The sequence below is a fragment of the Anoplopoma fimbria genome, chromosome 24 (assembly GCF_027596085.1).
Source record: "Anoplopoma fimbria isolate UVic2021 breed Golden Eagle Sablefish chromosome 24, Afim_UVic_2022, whole genome shotgun sequence".
NCBI classification, from domain to species: domain Eukaryota; kingdom Metazoa; phylum Chordata; class Actinopteri; order Perciformes; family Anoplopomatidae; genus Anoplopoma; species Anoplopoma fimbria.
Window position 1 is genome coordinate 13,697,907 of NC_072472.1, and position 26,666 is coordinate 13,724,572.

The 26,666-nt window shown below is 40.3% G+C and overlaps 1 protein-coding gene across 2 annotated transcripts in view; it reads right to left on the reverse strand.

The window, feature by feature from the left end:
- Positions 1 to 26,666, reverse strand: part of LOC129113068 (neurobeachin-like) — a 90,431-nt gene that overhangs the window by 30,050 nt on the left and 33,715 nt on the right. For both annotated transcript variants that reach the window (XM_054625193.1, XM_054625192.1), the window contains exons 6-21: positions 24,772 to 24,898; positions 23,359 to 23,478; positions 22,061 to 22,207; positions 15,442 to 15,639; positions 14,336 to 14,469; positions 13,717 to 13,825; positions 12,703 to 12,855; positions 10,653 to 10,821; positions 5,237 to 5,316; positions 4,657 to 4,719; positions 4,186 to 4,283; positions 3,379 to 3,471; positions 1,423 to 1,531; positions 1,254 to 1,335; positions 854 to 977; positions 535 to 727 (exon numbers count right to left, since the gene is read on the reverse strand). In XM_054625193.1, the coding sequence (XP_054481168.1) occupies positions 535 to 727; positions 854 to 977; positions 1,254 to 1,335; positions 1,423 to 1,531; positions 3,379 to 3,471; positions 4,186 to 4,283; positions 4,657 to 4,719; positions 5,237 to 5,316; positions 10,653 to 10,821; positions 12,703 to 12,855; positions 13,717 to 13,825; positions 14,336 to 14,469; positions 15,442 to 15,639; positions 22,061 to 22,207; positions 23,359 to 23,478; positions 24,772 to 24,898 (1,999 nt within the window). The remainder of the gene's footprint in view (positions 1 to 534; positions 728 to 853; positions 978 to 1,253; positions 1,336 to 1,422; positions 1,532 to 3,378; positions 3,472 to 4,185; positions 4,284 to 4,656; positions 4,720 to 5,236; positions 5,317 to 10,652; positions 10,822 to 12,702; positions 12,856 to 13,716; positions 13,826 to 14,335; positions 14,470 to 15,441; positions 15,640 to 22,060; positions 22,208 to 23,358; positions 23,479 to 24,771; positions 24,899 to 26,666) is intronic.

Consider the following 26,666-nt stretch of genomic DNA (forward strand, 5'->3'; position numbering starts at 1 on the left):
CAGTATCTACATCAGTGAGTATTTTTAGCAAGAAATACATCAGACAAAGAGGAAAAATTACATGTGGGAGAAGACTAATACTGCCTTACAGGGAAAGTCCATATTCTATTGTATATTATTGATTAATTAATCTGCAGTCATCAATGGAATTAAGTAGTAATTGACCTTGTTATTGGGTCAACATTCCTTGTCTTCTTCTACTTGTACCTTTACAATGCTTCTAATATCTCAAATTGCCTTTCAACAACTTCCAGAAAACAGGTTGTAACTTTTGCGTGAGGCAGTTACAGTGATTGTGTATGCAACGGTCGGAGAACCTGGGAAGTTTTGGTTAAAAAGAATGATATTTCATGCCTGAAAAATGTCAAATGTAATTTGGATGCATGGCATTCTGGTCTATTTTTTTTTTCTATTAGAAATTAGTATTTCTTCTTCAAGTCCTTATTAATTGATTTCTTCATGTTTGATGCAAAACTTTGAGTGTATGAATATTGCTTTGCTCCTCAATGCTTAAAGTGCATATCTTAGTCTCACCTTGGAGTGTGCGATGGATAGGGTATCAACCCAGACCCGCCACCCTCCCCATTCGTATTTGATAGCATGGTAGAGCAGGATCCTGAAGATGTTGTACACCATCTCGGTTATTTTCTGCTCCTCAGGGTTCTTGGGGTTTATATACCCAAGGGAGAACATCCAGTCCTGCCAAACAGAGCACTGCAGCAGGCAGCTGGTGCACATCAAAAAAAGTGTATGAGGCAGCGGCATGAGCTTAATATCAAGGTATAACAATCATCCTAAGAAGCAAAAGATATGTAGCTGAATAAATGCTATATGGTCATTTGTGGGCTCTTACCGCCGGTTTTCACGGCTGTTACTGAAGAGTTTTATCATGTCAGAAAGAAAGAGTCTTCTGACTTCCATCAGCTCAGCACTGGGAGAGGAGTTCTTCAGCAGGGTGGCCACTACCTTTAGAATCACTGGGTGGGAGGAAAACGTAGAGGAATGGGGAGAGGAAGGGGAAGAAGAACAAGATGAGAGAATAAGAGAGGGAAATATATGAAAGGTATTTTGTATGAGAGAGAAAAATGTTAGTAACAGGAGAGTGAGAGGCAGATCAATAAGTGGGAGAAGGCAGCACTGTCGGCTGCTGAATTGAGGCTTTGTTGTTTGTTCACTGGCATTAAAACAACACCGCATTATTGGCAGACCAAAGAACACTGCGAGACGGCAGGCGACGATGCTTTTGTACTCACTGGGATTCTGGATCTTGACCGTGGAGTCGGGCTCAGGGTGGGGTTTGTGAACCACCTGAGTACAGACCTGCTCTGTCAGAATCTGCACACACAGAGGATTAACTTTAACAATTAAATGCCACGACTAGTGTACGTTGCCATAGTGATGTCAACGTGCCAATCTACCTACCTCATATAGAGTGTTGTAAGTGGTGACAGAGACGGTGTTAGTGTGCATCATCAGCCTCTCTCCCAGCAGTGTGAACAGACTGTGCGTGTGCATGATCTCTACCTTCCTCCTGCAGGGAAACACAGACACACACACAGACACACACACACACACACACACACACACACACACACACACACACACACACACACACACACACACACACACACACACACACACACACACACATTCATAACAGGATTTATGACAATTGAATCTGACATTGATTGTCACCAGCCTGATGACGGTCTGATATTGGCAGGCGGCACCATATGGCCCTGTCAGTTGTGATGGGACCAAAGAGGACGGGAAATGAATACCAACAAGAGAAATTAACTAGAGACATTAACAGAACACTGCAGGCGTCACTGGGGCAACGCTCGTATGGCTGCAAATTATTAACTTTGAAGATTAACCTTGCCATTGGGCGAAAATGATGTCTCTAAGGGGCTTTTAACTCAAGAGGCTTAGAAATCTGGTTGACTAACTTTGAGGATTTTTTTTTATTTAATTAAGCGAATAATGCTCAGGGCCTCTGTATATTCCTGACTGTAATCAGGTTGTTAGAAATAGAAAACAAAGTAACGTTTGCATATTATGTAATAATTTATTCCTAACAAATCATTAAACTCCCATTATTATGTTTTAACTACTTTAATCTTATAATGTAATTAAACAGAATAATTACATTTAGCAGAAAGTGTTAATTGTTTTTGACATACAGTCCCAGCTCTCTATGTATATTTGAACAAATTGAATGTAAATGCAAAGGGAAAATATAAAACTGAGGGTGTGATGGCATACTTTACTACGGAAAGAAATGCATTATGTCTATGAAGCTTGGTCTGTCATTATAGGACAGCTTGATGACTGTGATTAAAAACAAACCCACACTCATCCTTAAATGAAATATCAAAATAGCAATCTCCATCGTTTATTGAACTGTTTTCAAGAAACAGAGCGGTAAAAATACCATCCACTACAGCTCTTTTGTGGTCTAAGTGATGCCCTCATGATGCACCTGCAATGCAGTTTCACTTAGCTTTCAATCCGATGTGAGAATAAGGGGCTAAATGATTACATACATATGTAAGAAACATGAATATCAACAGCAACACTGCAGAAAACATCTGAAACAGCTGCTTATTAGATATGACACTGGCTCTCAAACTACAGTGTAGACCCCGTATATTACAAATTGGTATATATTAATCTTTTCGATCAACAATAGTGGGAAAAAAACATGTTTTTTTAAGCCAATTAATGCAATTTATTTAACAATATTATGATATCATATTAAATATATTGAAATGTCTTTCAAAAGTATAAATGCTGTTTTATGCAACACTAAATTGCAATCTGGATCAATATTACATTTCCATAAGTATTGAGGAGATGTGTTAACTTTAAGAGGCAGCCCTACAGGATGTTTGGTTGGAGCAGATGTTAAGTAGGTGGAGGACTGAAGTTGCAGGGCTCAGGTGCAGCTTGGCAGCCTGCCCCCATGTCGTGCAGCAAGAGGCATGAATGTCCCATGGGATGAATAAATCCCCCAGCATTCATTGCTGCTCATCAAGGTTCCACCTTCCTGCCAGTGCACACTGTCAAAATGATTATTCCGCCTGGACGTGATGATGGGGACATTATCTTCACGTACACACATAAACAAACAGCCCTTCTAAGGCTCACTGGAGGCGGCGCTGCTGTAGGTTTTCAGTTTTTACTGCAGTGTGTTTTCTCACACTCTCTGCGAAGCCTATAAGTCTCACTACCCTGATGCAGTATTTCTGTGTTAGCCGTGACAGAAAAAACTGATTTAAATGCTCCCTTATTGCAGTGGTTCACCATTTACCGAGCACCAAACATCAGACAAAGGAATATACATGACAAAAGGCACAAAGACAAAGTGGTACTGACTTGTGACCAAGGTGCTTGAGGAAGTAGCCCAGGACTTTGAGGGCTTGGACCCGGATACTCTCGCTCTTAGAGGCCAGTAGCTTGCAGATCACCCTGTAACACACAGCCATCCTGATTACATGTCAGTGAAAAATTATAGTACCTTAGATGCAGGGTAAAAGTAAAAAGTTCATCTGTGTTTGTAGTAAAACACCTGCTGCCTGCTGCTCAGTAAACATCCTCAAAGATAGCAACACGTGCGCTGACTTAAGCATTTTCATCAAAGGAGTGTACTCAGAGGACATGAAAGTGAAAAAAACAAAACAGTTTGCTGAGTAGCTTTCTGGAAACAGAAGATTTACCATAGCAACCAGAACACATCCATGTGAAGATGTGCTTTAGGGGACTTAGCAGCACAGTTAGACTCATGCTGCTTGGCTGAAGCTACGTTTCGCATTAGTCACATCAGTATTGTAACTGAACATGTACACAATGGACTAATCATGCAGGAAAGCATTTATTTAATGGCTGCTACACAAAACATTGCTCATCAGACAAATTAAACAATAAAGAGAAATGTTATAAATGGTATTTCATACAATAAAAACAAGGGAATACAACTGCCTTTAGTACTTTCACTAGTATTTTAAAACAGTCAATGCATACAGTAAACGGTAAAGGTCTAATATATTTTTTTAATAAAATCAGATAGACAATGATCAGAGTCATATATAATCAAGAAAGATCTATTTCATGTTAGTAGGCATCAGATGTTGCATCAAATCTTTACTTGTGTGTTTGTGTGTGTGTGTGTGGGACAGCATTCACCTTATTCCATTTCTCTGGTCAAACGCAGGGATCATGGAGGCCGGATGTTCAGACATAAGAGCCACCAACAGCTGGAGCACGTCGTGGATATTCTCATCCTGCCGAGTAAAGAAATCAAAGTTGAGCAGGTGAAAAAAGGAGGAAGAGGGTTAAGAGGACAAAGAGAGAGTTGTTGAGGTGGACAAGGAAGGGGGGGGGGAGGATTGCGGAGGAGCAGGTGGTATTTCAGAGCAAGAATAGATATAATCATTACAGAAGAGTACATTCTGTTCAGTCCATTGTTGTGCCATTTTTCATGCTGTCCGGCGCCAAAGCTGACTCACACTCTCACTCGTTTAAGTGGACCATGACTCCGGCCCACAAATTATAATGCACATTTTGCCGCCAGCTAGACTCAACCACACTCACTGTCTCACTGTCTCCCTTCTTTTGCCCTCTCTCACAGTGTCTCTTTGGCACAGGAGCACTTACCTCATGCATGGTCAATAGGTAGTTGAGAATACTCTGCAGCTCGTCCTCCTTCACACCCCGGTCCTGAAATAAAACAGACATGGTATCTTTTAACAAAAAAACATTCATGATCTTCAGTTGTTTTTACATTTTCTTAACCTCAGATGACTTAATTTATTCTGTTCCTGGTTGATGCATTTTGACTGGGAGGCAGCAACACCCTCACACACACACACACACACACACACACACACACACACACACACACACACACACACACACACACACACACACACACACACACACACAAACACACACACACAAACACACGCACACACGTGTAAATACAGGAACAAATCAATACAAGCAAACAGGAACACAAAAGATACAGTGTTTCATTCAGGCTGCTGATCTATAATGCGATTCTCCACACACACACACACACACACAGAAAAACACAAACACACACACACATTTCAGATTAAGCCCACAGCTCCCAGAAGCAGGAAAAACAACAGAGGACATAATGGAAAAAAAAAGCCATTTCTTGCAACTTGAACTTTGCGACAAAGATAATGGTAATCAGTTTCTCTCACTGTACCTTTAGTATGAGTTGTTTGAGGAAGAGAAGCATGAAGGCTCTGAGGGAGATGATCTCCTTTTGGGATGGTCGTGGTCCGTCTAAACAAACAAACCCAAACAAAAGAATAATTTCCTGTTAAAAATCCATTTTTATGCTGATAAGGATCAGCTATATAAGTCTGTAGCTCAGTCTGAGTGAGCCCTACTGTATACTGATATTACGTTTTACTAGGCTTCCTGGAGAGCAGAGGAAAACATGTTAACACAAGCACACACACTCTACGATTGAACTGTAAATCACTGTCATTAACTCTAGAAGCAATTTAGCAATCTGGATATTTTATAGTTGAACTAATCTAACTGATTACAGTAAAGACATGACAATTTACAAAAATGTGATTGACGGTCTAACTGATCCAAACCAAACAAGCACTCTTATCCATCGTATGTACTTTAAAGCTCTGGCACTCCACCAGCTGTTTGCTGTGGTGGGCAACAAAAAAAATAATCAAACTAAAACACAAAAGCACTGGATGCATTACACGAGCAATTCATCATGTTATTATGCTTCTTTTTGAGAGGTCTCAAGTCTTTTGCCATTCTTGAAGCATTCAGCTCAATGGTGCTGTTATTCAGAACTGTGTTTTAAGAGCCACATAGAGCAACCAGGTTTTCAACAGCTTTTATTCTGAAATTTGGCTGCAATTAGCGAAAAAAAAGGCTTCCTTTAACTATTAAAACTATGGCACATTAGCCCTTTTAGGAGATGAAAAACTGACCACTCAGATGTTGGCATTGCATTTTCATTTGTTGTAACTGTTATTCATTCATTTTCTAGGTGTTTAATGTGTGCGCCAGACAGGACTGTGATAAATCGGCTCAAAAACGCCTGCCAAATAACTAACTAATGGAATATAGTGCCAAATAGAAAAGGATGCATACGTTCAGATCAAAGCAAGAATGATACAACATTTTGCCTGTAATGATCCCAGTGGCCACTGCAGTCAGATAATGTTGACTTTCTGTTCCCTACTTTTCTTCTCCATCTTCCTCAACTACTCTTCCCCAGTTGTCATTAACAAACAAACTGTCAGTTAGCAATAAACCTTACAAGCTACCTGTTCTTATCAGCATTCAACATTCCCAACAGAGGTTTGTTAAATTCATAAGGCAACAATAAACACTGATGATGCCCAGCTTATGTGCATTTGCCACCGCACACTTTGCTGTATCAGGATGTTTGGAATTGACCTTATTTGATGGGAGCTACAAAAGGGAGAGTACTGCAATAGCAAACAGAGTTTATTGTAAGCTCAATAAAAAGCACCTCGTCCTCTCAGAACACTTAAACAGATATCTGACCCGTAGCTGCTTGGCCAGCGGGAGTAAAGTGGAGAGAAACATAAAAGATTGAAGGGTGTGAAAGGAGCGAGAATCACAGTGTCTCCCTCTGTATTTTTATCACGCTGCGCTGGCCTTGAATCACATATGTGAGTATGGGTTTCAGTCTTTTCACCTGCTCCTCTCAAAGCCAAAACATGACACTGAAAAAAAACTCCTGTGCGATTTATCATCGTTATCTGTCAAGCTGGAACATGTCGGCGGATTGGTGACACTCACCATCCATCATGGTTACACAGCAGCTCTGTGTCAGACTTGGATGCACCAGGTGAACGTGTGCCAGTGCAACCTCCTTTAAAATGGTCCTTTAAGAGGATTTGAGCAAAGCTTATATTCATCGAAACCACTTCCCAGGGGCAGCTTTAATTATCGTCTTTCACTCTTTGAAATTAATTTTCTTTCTCTTGTGCTCCTTTTATCCTAATCTAACTCAACAGTTTTATCCAGTCATTGTGAAAAAAAACTGTTTGGTTCTGCCATATAATGACAACCTGTGAGGAATCAAAGGGGTGCTTTTTTGTAATGAGCCTATGTTCTCGGTCTTTTCGTGTGTGTCTAAATATAGATGGGTTTTTGTTTTGACTTTGGGATCAATGCAACAACTAAACAAATTAATCGATTTGATCCAAAAATATAGTACATTTCTGCAGCTTGTTAAAGTATTTTCAAATGAGGTTCAGTCTGTGAGTGCTCAAGATTGCTAACGGACATTTAAGATTTTTGCTAGAGATTTAACACCAACCAAATAGCACGTTTCAATACATAACCGGGCAAACCACAGTAAACAAAGAAATATATGCAAATTATTCAAATTTGTATTAACCTTTATATACCCGGGATAATCCCTTTGAGATTTTGAATCCCATTTAAAAGGGGGTGCTAGCCATAATGACAGCATATAAATTCACAATAGCACAAATAAAACAATAGCACAAATAACTGACTTTAAAAGAACAGCAAAAAGTTGAAAACAACATTAAAACGTAAAAAAGAAATCACATAAAAGGGACGACAGACTCCGAAGAATTGTCATTCAGTGTTATGACAAGTATATTCAGTGATCAAATGATCCTGATCCTGTTTTTAAAATCTTGCATACTTATTAATTATCTTATTAAAATTTTCTCTGTAGCTCACACCAAGATAACGTTTCAAAAAATTAAAGAGGGCTTCTACCAAAAACGCTGTGGATTCCAGGAGTGTCGTACCTAATTTGTCCACATGATCGAAGGTTACAGCTACTGATTTGTGTTATTTGGGCTTATAAAGAAACATTTACCAATCTTCCATTCTACGATACTATGACAAGGACAAATCAACCTTCTCATACAAACTGCAATATGTGTGGAAACCCCAATCAGTTACAAATTGTAACGGGGCCTGATACACTTAATCTAACATCTTAGACGAAGATGCATGTATATATAACATATCACCATAATTTGCTGATAGAAGCACTGCATGAATACATTTTTTAATTGCATCCAAAGAAAAACATAATTTGTTTCTGTAGTAGAAACTGAACTTCACCCTGAGTTTTTTGTAAGATACTCGATATAATGGTTAAAGAATTGGTATAAATTGATACTCATTAAATCACATTATTTACAATAACTATCTGATACAAATCTTCAGCTGGCTCTTTGAACTTGAGGAGGACAACATTTTGGTTGTCAACATTTGGAATAAGTTTCAATTAACAGAGGATTCCTCTGAACAACATTAAAAGAAGATTGCAGGTTCTCAATCCCACTCGCTACAGCCGAAGCAGAGCTATACATAATGGTGTCGTCCGCATAAAAATGAAATTCAGTATTTATAACATCGCAACATAAATGTTAGCAAAAAAAGGACCTAATATGGACCCCTTGTTGGACACCATTTTTTACATTAAAAAAGCTAGAAAATAATACATTAACTTTGACACTTTGCAAATTTCTCAAGTAGTTTTCAAAACACTGAACATCATTTATGATGTCATTGTAGCTGTGAAGGTACTGTGGTTTTATTCAACAAAACTCCTTTTACTGGTTTCTTATAAACCCTTCCAAAATCCTAGCCAAAATTGAAAGGTTTCCACCCTTCAATAATTGAATAGCATGTGCTACCTTCCAAACTTCTGGCATTTTACCATCTTCTACAGTCAGGTTATAAATGTAAGTGAAAGGATTATCAATATTCTCAGCAGCAATCTATAAAAACTACAGTTATCAGTGGTTCTTTTCGGGGCTGAATCCCAGCAGTCGAACAGCAATATCGCCAAACAGAAAGGAAACCAGACAGCCACTTGATTAGAAATTCCAAAAAGCTCCCTTGGACCTGCCAATCAAATCTGTCTGTTGCCATGGCAACATTGGACACATAATCATAGCCAGTGGAGGGTCCCGGGCAAAAGGAGAGGTTGATTAAAGGGAAAGGCCTGCTCCAACCTTTATGAAGCGGCTGCATTAATTCTATTCTCTGCTGAATTACAAAGGCAGTGAAAATATAAAATCGGATTTGTTGCCGTCGTTGTGTTTAGAACGTGTTTTATAAATTCAATTATTTTTCAAATATGTCTTACAGTTGGATTTGCACACAAAAAAATGTAATAAAATGTATTACTGTTAACAAAAAAAAAGAAAATGCATTATCTTTTCTGGAATGGTCTCATTCAAACACATATGAATGAGACCATTCTGCATATGGGAGCTGCTCAGCCTATCTCAACCAGACAGTGGTTGTTGAGGGAAGTGAGAGTTACCCAAGACACCCACCAAATGCATGTATGTGTCTTGAGTAGCATAAATGACGACTTCCTTTCTTGCATTATCTTCATGTTAAAACAAGGATCAAACGGCCAATATGTATGTTATGCTATTTACGGGAGCAATAACGAATAATCTGACCTGACATTGAATAAGATGTTTTGTGCAAATTTCCAAAGGGATTTGCACAAAACAAATCACCACAGGGTTTCTTCTTCTCAGCTCTGTGCTGAGTGACGCCACACTCTAGCACAGACTGATCTTGCAGCTCCAGTCTTGGGGTTACTAATGACAGTGACATTTGTGTTTTTGTTCTGTTGACTTTTTACTGTTTCCTTTTCTTCTCCCCGTTTTTTTAAAGACAAGACTTTTCTGTGATGCACAGTTGTCCTGTTTTGTACTTAATCTATTTTATTAAATAAAAAGTTATTATGGCTGTTTAGTTTCTGTTGGTTATTCAAGTCTCATAGACTATCTATTTTTTAGGTCTTCATGTCGTTGTTTTAAGCTGAAAGCAAAAACTGATTTGACCAATTTAAAACCTCTAGCACAGTGACTCATTTTAAGAAGCTAGTCTTCATCAACCGCATACAATTAAAAGCTCTTCTTCTGTGCTGCATGTAACTATGGCTACTGTAGAGTTAAGGCTCAATGACTATTATTAGAAAGTGTTGGGAGTTCAAACCCTCCGTACTATCTCACCTCTGCATACCTGGCAAATCGCTACGTGCTTGTCAGATTGTGAAAGTAATGGTTGGACACAGCCCCTTCAATTCTGATGTCAGAAAGGTGTTGGGGGAGGGGGTTTCAGACACCTTAAATTGCTCGTCACTCCAACCAAAGTGACGAGCACTTAGGTTGGAGGTTACGACACCTTAAATTGCACACAGGTGTGAATGTCACAGTGAATGTGTTGTATCTTTATGTGGTAGATCTGTAATGGGACAGCCTCCGGCACCCTGTGACCTGACACAAGACAGATGGATATGTAAGGATGCTGTAAAAATCTTGTCACCAACAGATGTTTAGCATGGTTAAGACTAATATAGACAGTGAAAGAGAAGACGGGATACAGTGTGCAATGTCTGAGTATTTAGGACTGAAATGGAGGGAGAATAAATCGAAACAAAGTACTTTGTAGACAGATACACTAGGTCAGGAAAACTGTGTTTTAACTCTCTAGTGGGGGTCTTTAGAAGTGTAAAAGGGGCTGTTGTTTACCTTTTCCTTTCTTCTTACAATGAGAACGGCTTTATGTTTACAGATTGTGTGCAGGTGTGAACCTACCAAGACCTTTGGGGCTGATTCCACTGCACTCCAGCGGGTTGATGGCCCAGTAGTAGTACTTGAGAGTGTGCATCAGCTGCAGGACAGTACCGACACGGCGGATGGTGGTGTAGATGGTGGCGGTGCCGATGAACTCGGACGACAGGTATGTGTAGAGGGAGAGCTGGACCTGAATAGACAAACATCCATTAATAGAGTACATATAGGTTCATACAAACACACAAACACACACAGGTTGACAAACAAATAAAAATTGTCAGACATCTATTGGGTAGATACAAATGATTATGTGAGTGTTTCTGGTGTTCGAGCAAAAGGCAGTTTTATTCTGAAAAGACAGCCATAGGGGAATGAAAGGAATCCAGCCTCCAGCAAAAAGCGCCAATGTTTTTCTGCTTTGTGTTATTTTTTTGATGTTTTTCTGTGCCTGAAGCCGTCAAGCATCTGAGGAGCTCCTTACGCAACGCTGACATTTAAGGAGTGTGCTCTCCAATTGCTTATTTGCTCCTTCCCTGCCTCCTTCTGTTCCTTTTTCCCTCTCTTAATATACCTCTAACAAAGCCTCTCCATCACCCATACACAGATTTCAGTCTGCTGCTCGCTCACAAATCTCTGAGCTCATTACAGTGACCACGACTCTGAGGACCAGCCCTAACGAGGTAGCGCTGGTTAAGGGAATGAAATTAGCGGAGTGCCGCAGACTGACCACGCCGCATCACAGCTCATCTAGAATGGAGAGCGCACTCAGCTGGCTTAAATGGCCTTCATTTCATTGCATTTCACACATGGAGCTGATGTGTTTTTGCTGATGTGATTTACAACAGGTTTCGGCTGCAGAAAGGCTTAAATTCCTTGATCGTAGCACAAGCGTTTGGGCTACACTGCTGCAAAATAGCTTGCAACAAATGTTTCTCCATCTCTGAGGGGATTATGTTTACCAGAAGTGCTTGGCGAAGAAAACAAGCTCTTTATTCTTCAGTGCGAGCAAGGAAGATGTTGTGAGATGTAATTTCTTCAAGTTTCCTGCCCTGAACATGACCAAGGCTATCATTGCCAATTATTAATATGATTATAATACCCAGAGAGGTGGAAAATAATAAAGCTCTGCGGGAGACAAGAATAGTACAGCGGAGGTAAGTAATTAAAGGATTACTATTTTATTTTTTGTGTGTGTGTGTTGCTGTTTAGAACATTAGTGCTTGTCTTGTTTGTCTCATTATGGCCCTGCTGAGTTGTGGTAATGCTCACTAGTAATCAATTGTCATTTCCTGTAATGGCCTAAAATTGTGAGAAAAAACCCAATAGTCAATAACATGGTCGAGCCATTTCGCACTGTTTCGATGCGTCAACTAAGGTTGATGTGTTTACTTTGTTGTTGGATTCTGACTTTCACACCCTCTTTATTCTCTGGAGCTGCATCAACTGCTCAGTTGCATTTCCTCTGTCTTAACTCTAGCATGCCCTGGAGAGCGATACTGCCGTACCTGGGAGCCAATCACGTCTCAGGGTCAGAGGGAAGAAGACTAGGATTCAGGAAGTTATGAAAATAATAGAGGCAGGAGCCGACTGGCCCCGCGGGAACGCCAGGAACACTCACATCTAGTTCAGAGTGAGAAGGAAAAAAGGAACTACACATCTCTCTCATGTCCTGGGGTCTTTTCAAATGTCACTTTCTCTCTTTGTTTCCTTCGTTTGCCTGTTCTGTCCTTTGCCTTCGTGATGGGCCAGCTCCCCCCTCCGTGTCCTGTAACCTCCTTTGTTATATTGTTGTAAAGGGCAATGGGCACCAAGATGTCAGTCCCTCTTCGTTTTATATTTCTGCTTGTCTCAATTTTCCTGAGCACTTCTTTTTCCAATTTGTCTCCTCCTGAGTCTGGGTCTAGCACGCCATGAATTCTCTCATTCAGACCATCACCTTCAGTTTTTTTGCAGCAAAGGTCATGAAAACACAGACACACTCACACACACACACACACACACACACACACACACACACACACACACACACACACACACACACACACACACACACACACACAAATAAACAGACCTTGGCAGGGGTGTGTATCCAGATGGCGGCATTGAAGAGGACATGGTCACAGAGCTGTTTGAGGAGAGGCGCTCCATGAGGTAAACCATCCAGATACTTGGCGAAGGACAAGAACTGTTCAAGTACCGCCCTGGTGATGTGGACTCGTGACGACTGGATAAAAGACGGAAAATATAAACTGTTATGTAACTTCACTGAATGGTCACTCAAAAGACACTCAAAAGTTAACTGAACCCATACAATATAGTGGATGCTTAGTTGCCATGGTTACTGATTGACATTTTAGTGACTCAGAAGACACACAAGCCGAGTGGGAAGGGATTTAGCACAGGCAGAAAAAACATTAAAAAAAACAGATGTGTATGAAAGTACAAAATTTCAATTGAAAACATTTTTTTCAAAATGGTAAAAACTACAAATATGAGATGTTTAACTTATATAGGTTTTATTTAAATGACTGTGTCAGGAGATGTTAACAGCTTACAGGTTAGCGACTGTAAGCCTGGTTACATGGTACCTGTGTTGTCAAAGGTGTTAAGTAATTATTTTACACCAGGAACCGAGTCTCTATTGGAATTCATGTGATCTCTGTCTTTTTGCACATCTGTGGCATACTGTTACTTCCAGTTGCAGCGAGAACAAACAACACTATATCATCCATTTGTTGAAAATTATGTTAAGAATTCATCATGTTCGTTTTTTTAATCAACTGAATGTACTTTTAGATGTAGTTTGTGGTGCTGTTGAACTGTACTGGGTTATACGGATAGATGTTTACTTTATTTTATCCTGACCTCAATGATTTAAATGGGTCGGACAATTTAATAGAAACACCTGGCTGTACCCGATAAACAAGCAACTGAGTGTACAGCAAATAAACATGAGTACAAGGGCAAGTCAAAACATAATGCATTATAAAACCGGCATTAGGTCACGGTGAATATCAAGGTTACTCTCCTTATTCACCCAACAACAAATAAATATGACATGCAACACAAACACTTTATTCCTGACCTTCTCCAGCAGGTATCCAATCACCAGAAAGCCCTTCCCTCCCAGCATTTGCTCCTGCATCGCAACTGAGCTCTTCAACAGCTCCACCAGGAACGCCAGCAGAGTGGCACTGCAACACACACATTGTTCACACATATTACAGTAACATTGTATGGAAATCATTGATTGATTTCTACATGTTCTCTTTTGGAGTATGTGAGTTAAAGAGGCAAGAAAAATTCGGTCCATGTCACTTCTCCCCATACACCACATTCACCTTCTCCATCATTTATCTTTTATAGGAAGGTTTGTTATTATTGTCTTCCTGATGATATATGACAAATAGTTCCTGATGCTGCTAAACGTGTAGATGCTGCCTGATATGTAACTGCATTAAGGCTTGTGTGATGGAGTGGTATCAGGATGATCTTGGAGCAAGACGAATGCAGACACTCCAACTTTCTAAAAGCAGCTCATCGCTCCAGGGGAAACCACATAACTCTTTTTGGAAGATCATTTTCACACATAGATGGTGCAAATTAAACTGGAAAAAAACACATTTTAAAATTATTTACTGTAACATAAGTCATATACTGTCTGGCAGTCACTGAGTTCCAGGTATTTTTGTAGACCTGCTCACCAGACTGTGGTGTCCACGCTGCAGTCATTGAGCTGTTTGTAGTCCAGCTGAGCGAAGAGAGGGAACAGGACCTGGATTCCTCCTATAGAGTGGATGGCACTGTGGATGGAGTGGGTAACAATGGCCTTCACATCCTGTGGGACGGAAATGGACTGTTAGTGCTGACAAAGACTAAACTGTACTGTATGTATGGACACAGATAAAATCACACACTCACTCACTGCCAATTAAACATGTCTCATATCAGACTTACAGTAGAACTTCTACTGCAGATACAAATAAACCTTTTCTACAATTTTGAACGGTATTTCTCAAAACTTTGTCGTTTCTACCAGAATATGGGATTTAAACAACAGAATATATTGTTGTGTTATTGTATTATTATTTATTGTCCATTAGCTTCCTTTCACACGTACTGATTTACATTTATTAAAGACTAATTGATGATGCTGTAGTGCAATAAAGAGCATCTATAGTTTTCAGCAAGAAAAATCAAAAAAATGTATATTAATTATGCCAAAGCTCAGAAACACCATAGTGCTGTAAATGCCACCTGTTTAACTCTGTACACTCTGCCTTTTGCTGTCTTAACTCACTGAACTGAAGATGATTGCGGGACCTCTGATTGAAATAACCATACAACTAGAATACAATAAGACCAATTGGCTGCCTTTGTATATGTGAATTACATTAACTGCAGCCTGAATTGCTGGTGCAGGAGGACATTCTTGGAAATCTCGAGATACAAAGAAGAACCACTTTTAACAACCAGCTTTGAATAAAATACACTTGGAAAGAAATTTGCTTTGACATTGGTGGCAACTGTCTTCACAATATGTTTTTATATTATAACCAACATCTGTTATGTCCTTCTGTGCTCCTTGTTCTATTACAGTGCTTTGGTCAGGGTGCAACAGACTTTTTTGCAAATGCATTTGAGGCAAGTGCAAACAGACTGTGACAAACTAGCCTGATAATCAGGCTGAACTGTTGTTTCCTGCTTTCATACATGAATTGATGACCAACTCAAGAGCTTTGGCAGTGATTCAGAGCTCGGTAAACAGGTTAGTGAGGATCAGCCCTCAGAAAAATCCAGCCGGACTGACCTGTAGCATGAGTGCGTGCGGCGAGTGGACGAAGATGGAGGGGTTTTCCCTCGGCGACGACTCCAGGCAGAGCTGGGCATCCGTCGCCTTGGCGTTGTAGGTGAAGGAGATGGAGCTGGCCAGCTTGCCATCGTACAAAACCTGCTTGTGGTGCTCGGCCAGGTGGATGTCACTCTCCGACTTGAACTTGAAAGTGCTCTGCAGTGATGGAGAAAGATGTCGTCAAAGGTTGTGTTAAAAAAATCAACTTTAGAGAGACAAATTAATTGTCCACATGATGAGAAGTGTGAGTGTGGGTCTGTGTGTACACATTCAACACCCAAAATGGAGTCTGCTTAATTGCAGCATGTGTAAACAACCCAGCATTAGCCTAATGAACACAGCACTAACCCGAGCACTAATTCAATTAGCATAGAATAAGAGATGGAAAGGGCCAACGGATGAGTGGGAGAAAGACATCCACAGCTCCAAATGTATCTCCTCTCTTTGTAGTCGACAAAGAAAAACCAACAAGTACGGATAAATATTTTTGTTATTCAATTTCTGAATATTAGGTTACATTTGTCCTGCAAATAACACCAACTTAAATCTGTTGTGTCTTTATCTTATTGAAATCTAAACTATCATGGACTGCTTTTGTTGTTATTTTCATCCTTGAGAGAATCTTAGTCCCTCATATAGTTTGGCATGTTGTCTCCTCAGCTCACATACAGAAAAATGATTAGTAGAATTTAATTTATTTTGTCCATGCAGATATTGTAGGAAGTCTAGGCTCCACTACAGTTAGTTTGTGTGTGTGAGTTCGATACATCTTTGTCTATTTCCGTCTCTGTGCACAGGTCTCTTGGTCCATGTGTCCTGCAGCAGTGTTGATACGCGCATGAAGCCCTGCAGATGAAAGGCCAGAGAGTTGCTCTGCCACCCTTTGCAGCAGCTCCAGGAAAGGGCGCTCTCCCCTTCGAGCGGCTGGGTCCCCAGGTGCCTTGCTCAGCCTGACTGCACAGGAAAACCCCCGGGCTGCTCACAGACCTGCAGGCCCGTCTTGTTCTAAACCTTTCATCTGAGGTCTGCTGTAGAAAAACGTGCCCTGAGCAGTGTGAACCATGCAAAATTTCACTTTGAAGCAAAGAGTGCACTGAACAATGGAGACGACGTCTGAAGAAAACATCCTTATCTCAGTCCAGCGAATACAAATCTACTGTTTTCTAGCACTAGTCTTAGTCTTCCTTCCATTCATCAGGTTCAAATGTGACCCTGAAGGCTTAGTTGTAGTAACTGAATCTGAAGCACATTTTACAAAAAGAAAACACCTCACATACTAGGGCAGCAACGGTATTAGATTTTCACAGTATGATTATCATCTCAGAAAAACAGTATTACACTATTATTACTATAAGTAGTAGTTACAATGACCCTTAAAGGATTGAGAACGAAACCAAGTAAATATAACAAGTTGTATAGCAAAATAATGTTATTTGACATCACTATAGCCTGTTAAATGAACCACTAGATAAAAAAAAAACATTAGCTTTGAGTCTTTAAAATAATGATCTACTGTATGTTTACTGACAAATACCATTTTGTAGGTAGAAGGGCAGCCAGAGAGCTCCTGTCTGTACCTTTAACTAACACACAAACTCACCTATGTTAGTTTTTTTTCAAAAACATTTGATAAGCAAATATACATAGTATGATAACGGTCAATTTTCATACCATGGTATAACATGAAACCAGTATACCACTGCAACCATGACACCTACACACACATTAATGCCAGCGATACATTATCTCAATGATTAATCAATAGTACCGTATTTTCCGCACTATAAGGCGCACTTAAAAGCCTTTAATTTTCTCAAAAAACGACAGTGCGCCTTATAATCCGGAGTGCTTTATATATGGATTAATTCTGGTTGTGCTTACTGACCTCGAAGCGATTTTGTGTGGTACACGGCGCTCTGTCAAAATGTTTTAGTACGACTTTGGTAAACTACAAAGCCGCACTGCTTGCAGCATTACGGCTACCGTAGTCAGGAGCGTCGTGGAGTAATACATACTTCACCATAATATTACAGTGTGTGTGTATAAGGACCCAACATGGCTCCTGTCAAGAGACACGCTTACGACGCGGACTGAACACTCAAGGCTATCAGTCACGCAGTAGAACAGGGGAATAGAGCAGCTGCGAGAGAATTCAACGTTAATGAATCAATGGTAGGAAGTGGTCCTCCACCACCACTCAGTTTGACTGACTGACTGTTTTGTTTCGCTTAATGCGCCTTATAGTCCGGTGCGCCTTACATATGAAAAAAGATCGAAAATAGACCATTCATTGACAGTGCGCCTTATAATCCAGTGCGCCCTATAGTGCGGAAAATACGGTACTTGGATGGTAAGCCAATATGCCTCTGATAATATTTCCTGACTTTAGAACATAATACTAAATACTGAGCGGTGTTAGAACATGTTTCCATTAAATGCTTATCCATTAATAGTAACCTAGAATACTGCAGCCATATGCACGGATAATCAATCACAAACACAAATAAATAGCTCTTTTGGGCTATTTTGAAGGTGAGTGGGCCCTCTGCACAAAAAAAAGAATTACTGAATAGCCTGAATGTGAAATTAATATACTTATTAAGATGCAAATTTTTTGCAGCGTAAGCCCATTCATTGTGGTGCATTTATGAAAAATGCGGGTTTATACTTGTGCATATGTGTAGATGTAGCTGGGTAACTGTGTTAAACAGGTAGCTGAAGGTGTAAAAGAGCTTTGCTGACTCTTTAAAGCATTAATGGATACACAGATCCTCTAAAAATGTAACATTATCGAGGCAGCAGAAGAAGCATGCAAGAGAGAAGGAGAGTGCACAATGTTTCACACGTAAAGCTTTACAAAGCTGGGCTTAAACGCATACTATTCCTCACCTGGTTTCACAAGCACACACAGAGGAGTGAAAGCGACAACTCCCGTCTTTGTCACACCTGACAGCTGCAGATACCACACTAGCCTGCAGTGATAACAGCACACACACACATCTACTCCATTCGGCTCAGCCTCCACACAGTTTGCTGGAAGACGACTAAAGCCTCCAATATGAGACCAACCCAACATTAGGGAAAAGGGTTGTAAAACTTATTTTGGCCACTTATTAAGGTTATCAGATGAATGAATTACTTTGTACATACAAATCTAGTTTTGGGTATTATTTGATATTGTTCAATGCTAAAAACAAAACCTTTACGAAATACGAATACTTTGAGTTTGAGTACTGATGCCAAACAGCCTTGCAAGAACTCTATCTAAAGAAAATCTAAAATTGATGACAGAATATCTAAACAATATAAAATCTCTAACAAGTCATTTAATGGCAGCTTTTAGGACAGTTACTGATATTCTGTCAGTCAGCACCAAACTGACTCCTACACACATCTGTTTTCAGAGGACGCTTCTCTGAATATTAAAACGCAAAGAACAAAAAAAATGCAATAATGGTATTCTTAAGTCTGACAATTACACACAAGACAAATGCGCACGCTGAAACACACACAGACATACAATGCAGGTGTCCAGATACACACACACGACACGGTCCATTAATTAATTTGTGGCCAGATTGTTGGCAGTGCGCCGCAATGACGACATCTGGACTGGATGATGAAGAGAGCAACCAGCGACACACAAAAGACAAAAAAAATGGACAAAACTTTCTTTAAACCATAGCTCACACTGGAAAACAAGATGTTACAGTCCACCTTCTTCTGTTGTTAGGAGAGCGTGGAAGTGTTGAGCTGCACACACGTAGAGACCTTCAGTACACATAGCGTGTCGGCCATCATGAGCCGCGTGGAGCGAGAAGACCTTGAACACCCTCACTGTGCTGACGGCTTGTTTAGCAGAGCGAGCAGAGTGGTTGTCTGCTTTTTTTGCTGCTCATTACTGAACAGTAACACTGACAGTGGATGAGACCAAGAGGCTGCATAGACCTTTGCACACACACACACACACATATATATATATATACTGTACGGCACAGATTAGACAATACTCCGGGAGCAGATTGTCATACATGCACATCCTCCTCCGTTTGAAGTCGTGGGAAAAAAGGGACGGGCCTCTATTCGCATTAAGACAGGAAGCTGTGTGACACAAGCCGAGTCCCGCTGGCGCTCTCCTTTAGCCGAGCGAAGAAAAAACCTGCACACTCATCATTACAATAGCAGCACCGAGGCCAGCGGCTTTGAAACAACTGAGCCATTTAATGGTCTCTTCTGGGCATGTGAGAAGCCCATTCTGCACCACGCAGAGAGGCAATCATCTGACTGATCAGCCCCAGGAAACTGTGGGCTGTGACAGAGAGAGGAATCAGTATTCATGGCCGAGCAACAGCAAACCCCAAGCATGCGATCATTAGGAGGAACATGAGAGGACTCCAGTCTGTACGTGAGAGAGAGAAATTGAGAGAGAGAGAGGATGGTCGGTGCTCTACCTCATGCAATCGTTGTGTGTTTGCATGTGGTCAATATGTTTCTCTATTAGTGTCACTTTATCAAGTCTTTGGTAATTAAAGCAAATTCCTGATTCAGTGTATACCCTTTCTAAGGAGCTGTTGGAGAATCAGCAGCTGCTTCCACACATCAGCAGCCTCAGATATCCGTGCGGTCTCATGGTGCTGAGATTTGGACACCTTCATAAACAAGCTATAAGAGGCCTGAGGCGTGCACGTCTGCCAAAACAAGAGGCAGACAGCTGGCAAGGTGTTGCGACATCTCAGCTGTCTCCGATAGCCAGGCCAAAAGGCAGAGATAGTGATTTTCCAAAAACGCTCGGTGCTCAACACCCAACATTGTGAAGCCTCATTTGAATAATTCTATAGCGCGACAGGAACGCAAAGTTCTGTTTCTGTTTAAAGGCAAAATCCACCCTCATGTAATTATAAACTGCAACTTCCAGACACTCATTTGTGAGTTACCGAGAGGCATTTAGTGATAGTTTAGTCATTTACTTTTCATTGTGCCCCTTTTATCTCAATCTGCTTCATCTATTACAACTTTACATTGTGACAAGGATGCATTAAAAGAGTGCGGGCATTTAAATCTAGGTAACCAATGAGATAGTGTGTTAGTGTGTCACTGCAAAAATGGCCCTCACTCACAACATGTCTTTCAGCTGCACGACATTATGATCAATTGTTCCAAATGTTATATATATCTATATATAGATATGTATATCAGCTTCGTCTGAAACTCAATAAGAAAAGCCCACCGATAGCGGTGATGTTCTGGCTGACAGGAGCAGAATTAATCAGAATGAAAAACGTTCCTACACCTATTAGATTACCCAGATGAAGACAGCCCCCCCCCTGTCAAAAGCTTGGTTTTGTACAATTAAATGTGTTGCATCAAGGGTACCTTATAAGTGTGAAATTATGGTTTACATATTATGTGCTTCATATATTACCTCTGCCTCTTGTACACAGAATTTTGTTGAAAAAAGGGTTGTTTAGCGCATTGCAAAGTAGATTTTTGCTTCATACATTAATCCATAAAAGGAAGATTCTTTCACAACATAATACTGTACTTCAGTCCAATGACTCCCAAACAGCAGTACTTTTACAACGAGGGGTACATGTACCTCCACTTACCAGTGGGTAGGTGTAAAGATTGAGGACTAACTCAACTAATAAACAAAAATTGGAAAATATGGTTTGATTGCAAAAAGTGATATACAGTACATACATATCCACATATCAGCTGTTACACCTGAATACCATGTGCTGTGATGAGAGTGTTCGAAAACTAAAGTTAGCCAGCGAGCAGAGCAGTCATCCGTTACAAGTAATGAAGAAATGGTTCAAATAGTTAGATACAAGTAACAGATAAACAGTTGAAATAGCTTGCTTGTGGATAACTGGTGAAATGGCTAAAAGTTATCGTTAGCTAAAAAGATAAATGGCTGTTATAATAAGCCAACAAAGGATAAACAGTGTAATTAGATAATCGTTAAAGGGTGAAATAGCTTAAATTAACAGATAAATTGTTGAAACGCGTATATAAAAGTCTAGCTTCTGCAACTCTAAGTAGTAGTAATTAGAATGCATATTTTACCCGACCAACCTAAACACTGAAAGTTCAATTGCAAAGAATTGTTTTGTAAAATGATCCACTTTTATAAACATTACAGTGTTAAATAATATATAGTTCAAATCAATCATGTTAGGAGCCACTTCTCTGGCCTACGCCCAAAGCAGTACACCTATTTGTTATAAAACTCATGCCTCAGCATTAATGCACTATAAGAGAGGGTCCACAGTATGTGAAACCTAAACTATATACATCAACTGACAACAAAAACTCAACCTACCAACCACAGAGGCACCCTGGCACCAATACACAGGCTATTCCTGCGTTTGACAGCCCCAAGAATGATTGATGGCCTCAACTAGTTCTAGCTGCCGACGTGAACGGGCAAAGACGGCATTAAGTAACATTGATAATGAAATCCTCAGGTTGCCAGGATATTCTTCCTGCCAAACGGTGACATTGATGCGCAGTAAAACATCCAGAGAGAATGCAGTACGGTGGGTGATGAGGAAGTACGAGCAAGCTGTCTCACCTTGTATCCCGGGCCAAGTTGGTGAATGGCGAAGATCTGAGCTGGGTTGAGAGCTTCGCTGAAAACATAAATGGCTCCCAGCTGACCACAAAACACCCTGTTGGCATCTGCTGTCTCTGATGAGCCCAAGAAACACTTGTCGTAGCTCTGAAAAAAGGGCATAATACAGGAAAGCATTAGCTATCATATCAAACATTTCTAATTCTCAGAGCTGTATTGGAAAGAGAGTTTGGAGCGAACACGATGAAACGTGATTCACTGTTTAGGGTCATTTTGAAAGACTGTTTTGTTCAATACTAAAACTTCTAGATTGTGTGTTATTTTCAGTTTTAGCACACATTAACACCTTTAAAAGGAAAAGATTATTTAAAGTTTGATGATCTTTACATTTTAAGACGTCTCAAGAGTTAATTAATTATTCATTTTGAATCTCTGGTTATAAATATGTGGTATTCTGCAGCGATGAGGACAGTGAATGGTGAAAAGGCTGATCGCTGCTTGCTTCTAATGGCTCTGTTACAACGTTTCCATCAGCTGCTATAACTTTCTGTCCTCTCGTCTTTCATCGACATCTGATACCCTTTTATCACAATGAGATCTTAACACTTCTGCTTCTTTAAAGTGATGACATATGTTGCATCTTCAGGCTTCAGGACAAAACAAACCCCGATAGCATCAACACATCTTCAGACGTGATCATTCACTCGTGTACTGTGTGTTCTTTTTTTTTGGTCTTTCAGGAGAGCTGTTTGAACTATAAGACATTCCACCCCAAGGCGAAGGAGTTTCTTTTAGAGAATAACACCAGTTCTTGGTAATTGTAGCAATGTCAAGAGCCAACAGGGAAGGAAGTGTAATGAAGGCGCTGCAGCCACTGAGAGGTCAGGCTACCTGTCCCCTGCTGAATGGAAAAGTTGGAGTTGGAAGTTGGAGTTTTGGGTGAGCTGTGCTGGAACGGGGCCCAAGGGCAACTCTGCCCCAGCTGATGAATGCAGAGGGTAAACCTCAAACGTTTGCCAATATCACGATAGGAGGGAAGTGTAGCGCCAGAACAACTCCGGATTTTTTTTCGAGCAAAACTTGTGGAAGCATCTTGTGATTTATAGATTTTGTTTTGTTGCAAAAATTTAATTTTAACCAGAAGCAGTTCAAAAAATAAACTTAATATTCATAACTGACTCTGCATCACCCTCTGCTTCGTCCTCAAGTGTATTTTTCCGAAATGTAAATGTAATTATTCTCCATAAAGATCAGTCCATTTAACTACACAATGCCTCTGTAACAAGCAATTATCTTACATCATTGGTGTTGACATGCCAGGCCATATCGCCATAGGAGACCAGTTGACCGTTGACATAGCAACGGATCTCGGAGTTCCTCCAGCGGTTGTAGATGTGCACGATGCTGATCATGTACCACTGGAAAATACAAAAACACATTCAGAGAGAAACAAGATGATTAATCCCCCCAAAAATATAAAAATAATAATATGAAACATTGCACCTAATTAAAGAAAGAGAAAGTCAACTTTGTTTGTTTTCCTTTAGGCTTTTATATTTAAACTCTACAAGTGGGAGTTTCTCTTCAGAACTATCATGTTGATTGAGGTATTATGATATTTTTGATGTAAACTATTTTAATTTAATTCATTTTCCTTTTTATTGTGTTTTTTAAATTGTGTCCTAATGCTTTATGTATCTCAAAGGTATTTACTTGCCTTACATTGTGTGTACTGTTCATTGTATTGTAGATTATTTTGTACTTTGCACTTTTCATTAATTCATGATATTGACTAAACTACTGAAATGTGTTGTTTCACCTTTACACTCATCTAATGTTTGGGGAATATTAATACAAGCCTTCTGCTGTGCAATCATTCATTTTAGACCTTTTAGTCAAGAAGATTTAATCAAGATGTCTGGCTTGGTCAAAACTCATGTCTTTGCAATACTGAGGATGCATCCTCTAACAGCATTAGCTCTCTATAAAAGGGTTAACCAACATGAAAGATTACAATGTGTTAATATCATACATTCTACAGAAGTCTCCTCCAAAGCTATCACCTCCCCTGTCTTAATATACCATTAATAGAGTGCACGTGTGTATGTGCACATATGTGTGCGTGTCTACAAAGCACCTTCCCCTGTGGACAATACACACAGATCCCCTGGAGGCAAGACTGAAATGGGGAGAAAGACTGCGATGGGGGGGAGGAGGAGAAGCCAGATTTTTTTGCTGATGTATGCATAACTCAGGAGTGGACAATACCACATGTATGTGCAAGCACACACACACACACACATTAACACATGCACACGGTGGACAAAATGCTGTGAGACATGGTCACTTATAAATTGATCAAATGGAACCACTGGGAACTTTGTTAGGCAGTGCAGAGATTCTACTGGGTCAGCAAATACTGCAGAAGGCCATCTCATCAAGTGAATGTGTGTTTATGTGTGCATGCAAGTGTGTGTGTGTGTGTAGAACAGAATGCTGACAGTGCGGAATAAGGGCTAGTGTGCAGGTCTTAATTGACAGGCCTTATCTACACTCATCAACACTCCTAGTGAGTGCAAGGATAGGTGGAAGAAGAGAGCAGCAGCACACTCGAGGTGTTCTCTCAACTAACAAGTGGCACAGGGCGACCAAAGTCTGCACTGACTAAAAATGCTTCGGTTGAGTGATTTGGTTGGTGTGTGTTTTCTTACCTTGCGGGGTTGGAAATCATATTTCACGCAGTGCTGAAATCCTTTTCCTTTTGACTTCAACGATGTCACGATGAGACAGTTTCCCACAAAGTGAGCGGAGTAACCTATTCCTTTACTGGTGCGGAAACTGCGGGGGGAATCAGACAGAGTTACACCAATGTCAGTTTGTTATCACTTCAAGATCTGTGTTTCAGAAAAAAAACAACTACTTCTGTCAAAAATGAATGGCGCTAAATTAAAACTAATTATGGTACTCCGTTATAAACGGTACAACATTCGAGTTTGTATGTGACTGAATCACCATTAAGTTTCCTTTGATTTGAGTGATAATGAATGATTCTAATTTTTGAATCAGGATATATAAAAAGTACAGCAAACATTTGTCAAATAAATTACATTTCGACTGTGTCCGGTTTGATTTGTCAGACCAGCTGTACTGTAAATAATATAATATTTGCACCAAAATAAACGCTTCCAACCAAAACACAATCATGAACCTTAAACACTCACATATCGCACTGTTTAAGCCAATTCCAGTCATAAAAAGCTGGAGTAGCAGCAGAACGAGAGGTCCCAGATCACAGGTTTGTGGAAAAACACTCCTAAACCCCTTCCCTCCATTTCCACCAAATACTGTTTTCTCTTCCCGTACTGGTAACCTCCATGTAAAACCCTGTCTTACAGCTAAGCTTCCTCACAGAAACAACAACACACATTTCCCTTCTAGAATAGGCCCAGAAGGATCACACACACAGCAGAGCCAGAGAGCAGATATAAATCCCTCTCAAGTGAATCCCTGGTGCATGTTAGCAGAGCTCACGGTGTGTTATCGTGGCCTTCATGCTGCCGTGGAGGCCACTATGAGACAGGCGGCTGGAGTAGCAGCTGCATCTGGAGGAGGACGATAAGACCTGGGCCAGAGGAGAGGAGGGGGCGCCCTCACGCTCTGGCTCCACACTTACCATGACAACTTGACAAACGGTTACTAAGGCAATAGGATTACATCCTGACACTTTTCATGATCAGAGCTCATCCCTGCAACGGTACGGAATAAACAGATAACTGTCCTCCTTCCTGGAGACGCGTAGCTCACCAATTCTTTAGCTAAACCTTTTCTGCTCATTATGAATTAATGTTTGACTGTGAGGGGGAGAGAGAGGTGAAGGGAGGACGCTGCTGGTTAGCGTCACGGAGTGAAGAGGTGGAGTGAAGATGCCGAGCGGCGGAGTAAAGGAGTTCAATTAAATGAAAGGTCAAAGCTAATGAAGCTTCATAGTGGCTAACGGCTTGCACTTACAACACTAACGTCGAGGCCAGCGAGGTCCGGAGCTGACCGGCGTTAGTGTAGGAGTCCACCCAGCAGCCCACTGATAATGGAGAGCCTTGACATTTAAAGTTATGTTCTAACTCATTATCTATTAACTTCCTCTCTGTGTCATTCAGTCTAATGAGTTAAAGGTTCATCATGTGCCAGTTAAGGAACTCTTGGTATGTTAACAGTTATGCTGAATTTATTGTGCAGAACGAAGATGCAGAAACGTTTTAAAGACGAGATTTGTTAAGAAACGCTATGTGATCAGTTCTGTGTCTGATCTTTGGTTGATGGGATGTAACCAGGTGAGAGCATTAACACACTTGGTCAATTGAAAAATGTAATTATTAAGTCATTTAACACACATATAATATATATAAATGCAAAACTTTTTCTGAATAGTGCTTCTTAGATGTGAGGATTTTTTGCTTTTCTTAGTTTTATATCATTGTAAATTTGACATTTGATAGGTTAAAATATTAATTGTTTATGAATAAAAATGATTGATGGATGAAACAATCCTAACAGGATCATATGACCTTTGCTTTGTCTCCACCATCAGGATAGGCTTTCATTTCATGAC